Below are 3,702 nucleotides of genomic sequence, written 5' to 3'. Positions count from 1 at the left end.
CCCGCTCTGGAGGCTGCCGCTCTGGAGGGGAGCTGGAGTTCAGCTTGTGGCTGGCGTGATGACGCTTCACCGCTTGTTTGCGGGTCGATTTCCAGACCCTAAAAGCATTGCAGGCAGAAAGCAGGTCCTCGTACAGCAAGTGCTGCCAGCCGGCCCAAAGTGACTGTGGCAGTGCCAGAAGCAGAGCACAGCAATAAAGCCACTGAATGGTTTGAAGAGGAACCAGACGTAACAGGCTATTTCAGGTCCCTGCAGGGTCGGTGAGCAGCCAAGGGGTGTGTGTCCCAGGAGGCTGGGCAGGAAGGGAGGGGGTCCTGTGGTGATACTGCAATTGGGCCTGGTGACATCTCACTGCAGGTGGTATGAGGGATGCTGTGCCAGAGACACACGCAGGTGGTGCTGGCCCTATGCCTGCTGCTGGTCCTGTGGCAATGTTTCCGCGCCCCCATGGATGGCCTCAGCCCCTTCCCTGGGACTCCATCCCTCCTTGACACCCCTGCTGACCGCTGCCCCGCCAGTGCCAATGGCTCCACATGGTTCCACACCCGCTACAACATGGCCATGGGGCCTCTGCTGATGGGCACAGCCCACGAGCTCTCCTCGGACGTGGTTCAGTGGTGGCTGGTGAGTCGGAGCATGGGGGGTGGGGAACACGGGTCTCATCCTGGGCTCCTCCAATCTCTTTGCAGTGGGTCAGGGCCAAGGTCAAATTCGACAGATGCCATGGGGCATGAAGGCAGTGCAGGGACCCCAGCTCACCACCCCCACCCTGCCCCCCTTTTGCCTGTCCCGCAACCTTTTCCTAATATCCCATCCGTTTTTTCTGTACCTTCCCCGGGGCTCTGCTGGGACAAGTGGGGCTCTGTTCCCCCTTTGGGGGTACTGGTGGCAGGGGGGTGGGTGGTGGGGCTGATCCTGCCTATTGCTGCCCTTGCTCTCCCAGACCCTACAGGGTCCTCCGAATGATGTCCAGCTCCAAGGCATAATTCAGCAGCTCTTCACTGTCCTCCCGGCCCCGACTGGCAGCCTGTGGGACCTGTCTCGCTGCAGGACTTGTGCGGTGGTGGGGAACTCGGGGCGGCTGAAGGGGTCCAGCTATGGGCTGCAGATCGATGCCCATGACTGGGTGCTGAGGTGGGTGACCCAAAGGGGCTTGTCCCCTCCGGTGGGGGTGGAGGAAGGGGGCGGGGTAGTCCTGCTGGAAGCACACACACACCCCCCCGCCCCCTCAGGGAACACACCTGCCCTGTGTTGCCCGTGTCCCCTCTTTGCTGCTGGCCACAGTGACCTGGTGTCCTCGCCCAGTGGGAATGGCAGCCTGGGACTGGCACGATGTGCATCTTCATTTTGGGACATGCCTTCCATCTGTCACCTAGGATGAACAGAGCAAAGATTGCTGGCTTTGAGCTGGATGTTGGCATGAGAACAACCCATCACTTCATGTACCCGGAGAGTGCAGTGAACCTTGGGCCTGGTGTCCATCTCGTCCTTATCCCCTTCAAGCCACTGGACCTGCAGTGGGTGGCCAGCGCCTTCTCCACCGGAGAGCTCACGCAGTGAGTCAGCTTCAGGGGACAGCGTCTTTTGTGCTGGAGACCCTTGCAATGGCGTGGAGTGGTCCTGGGGACCCTGGTGCCTCACTGGGGTACTGGCACCATGGTGCTAGTGGGACGAAGGGCCCCTGGGCGAGGGTCCTGGCATCCCTCTGCACCACAGTTTAAGCAAGTAGGCTGTGAAGGTGGCTGTCCCCACTGTGGGGCCATGGGCTTGATGTCTCTTCCCAGAGCCAGGCCAGGGGATGCTGCTGGAGCAGCCCAAGGGTGTGAGGATGCTATGGGGCCAGGTGCCTCCAAACGAGAGGCCCCAGCAGCAGGAGCGCCCCAAGCTCATTGCTGTCCTCTGGCTTTTGCAGCACATACGTGAGAGTCAAACAGTTCATCAAGGCGGACAGAAACAAGGTAAGGTCTCGGTGTGTTCCAACGCCTCCTGGGCAGGGAGGGCTCCTCTAGGCACAGCCCAGGCTTGTTTTTCAGTGGGAGGTGGGCAGACCCAGTGAGCAGAAGGGCTGATGGCTGTGCTGGAGGTGGGGGCTGGCCATTGGCAGCAACATGAGCAGCTGATGGCTCCTCCACTCCCCACTCAGGTGCTGATCCTGAGCCCAGCTTTCCTCAAGTACATCCATGACAACTGGACGCAGCGCCACGGGCGGTACCCTTCCACCGGCTTCACAGCCCTGCTCTTTGCCTTGCATGCCTGCCAGCAGGTGAGCGTGGTCAGCAGGACTGGACACCTTACCGCCACTCCACCACTTGTCTGTGTGCTCTCAGGCTGACTGAGTGCCCGCACAGCGATGGCTCTTGCTGGTGTGTGTGCAGGTCTCTGTGTTTGGCTTCGGAGCAGACAGCGAAGGGAACTGGCACCACTACTGGGAGAAAAACCGCTGGTCTGGAGCCTTTCGCAGGACGAGGGTCCATGATGCTGACGTTGAATTCAGCCTCATCAAGAGACTGGCAGCCGAAGGCAGGATTTCATTCTACAAATGACGCATCCCCAAGAAACTGAAGCCAGGCTGTTAGTGCAGGAACTGGCAGCCCCCTGCACTGCCAGCAGCTACCCTGGTGCTCCCATGGCACCAGGGATGTTGCATTTGGCTGGACACAGGGCGAGCACGGCTCTGCCCACCCTGGCTGGGAGAGAGGAATGGGAAGATGGTGTGGCTGGAGGCGGGCTGCTGTGCATTGTCCCTGCAGTGGCCATGAAGCTGTTTGGTGACAGCAGTGTGGTGACAGCAGCCACTCAAACGTGGCTGTCTGCATGTCAGAGCTGACATTTCCACGCACTGATAGCTTTTGGGGGAGGTTTGTAGTTGTTCTTTGGGCAGGGGGAGAGGGGCATCTTCCCTTCCTGTCTTTTATAATTAAGGAAATATTTTAAAAATTGTATCAAAGAAATGTAAGAAAGGAAAAAATCAAGCATGCTAAGGCAGAAGATGACAGAATCAAGTACAGTTGAAATGATCTTTCATTGAATAAACTTTGAAAACACACATGAAAATATTATTAATATTTGCTCTACTTTTTGAGCCCTTACTGCTTTGAAAAGACAGCACAATCTACCTCAGCCCCACCCTGATTGTAGACCCTGGAGCCTGAGCTCCACAAAGGTTTTCTTCTCCAGAGCAGTTAGCAGGATGTCTTTTCCTACTTTCAATCACAAACATGAACATCCTTGAATCAGACTCAGCTTTTCCATGGCTATCAGTCACTTGGTCTTTCAGTCTATTAAAACGACCAGATCTCTCCTACTCACAAGCTCCCATTTTATAGCAGAAGCCTGTATTACTTGAGTTAACTATTAGCTTCATTGATTTTCTACCTCTCCAGGTGCAATCTCCATTTCTGTATGTGTCTTCTGTTTCTCTTCTTTCCACTTTCCCACAATGAGTACAAGTCTTGCACTTACCTGTCCCATCACCTTCCCTCTATTTTCTCGAGGTGCTAAGAAGTGCTCTGTGAGATGCTCTCCAACGCTTTTCTGAGGCTTACAAGAAATTGGCTTTCTTATCAAAGACAAGTGATTAGCTGCTAATTGTTTCACTGTGGGACAAAGTCTTGCTACATTATTGTCATTCATCTTCCCCCTCCTGATTATTCTTTCAAATTTAGTTACAAAGCTGTGTGCTCTGCTGAGCGACCGAAACTG

The 3,702-nt window shown here is 55.6% G+C and overlaps 1 protein-coding gene across 1 annotated transcript; it reads left to right on the top strand.

The window, feature by feature from the left end:
* The first annotated feature begins 369 nt into the window (after positions 1-369).
* On the top strand, positions 370-2,543 carry LOC104287590 (CMP-N-acetylneuraminate-beta-galactosamide-alpha-2,3-sialyltransferase 2-like). The gene is made up of 6 exons (XM_009886313.1): positions 370-624; positions 944-1,134; positions 1,377-1,556; positions 1,913-1,958; positions 2,144-2,263; positions 2,376-2,543. Exons 1-6 carry the CDS (start codon positions 370-372, stop codon positions 2,541-2,543), a joined length of 960 nt encoding a protein of 319 aa, XP_009884615.1.
* Positions 2,544-3,702: the final 1,159 nt, after the last annotated feature.

This window comes from Charadrius vociferus, unplaced genomic scaffold, assembly GCF_000708025.1.
Source record: "Charadrius vociferus isolate BGI_N301 unplaced genomic scaffold, ASM70802v2 scaffold225, whole genome shotgun sequence".
In the NCBI taxonomy this organism is placed as follows: Eukaryota; Metazoa; Chordata; class Aves; order Charadriiformes; family Charadriidae; genus Charadrius; species Charadrius vociferus.
The sequence above is the reverse complement of the archived record's forward strand: the minus strand, read 5'-3'. Positions and strand labels throughout refer to the sequence as shown.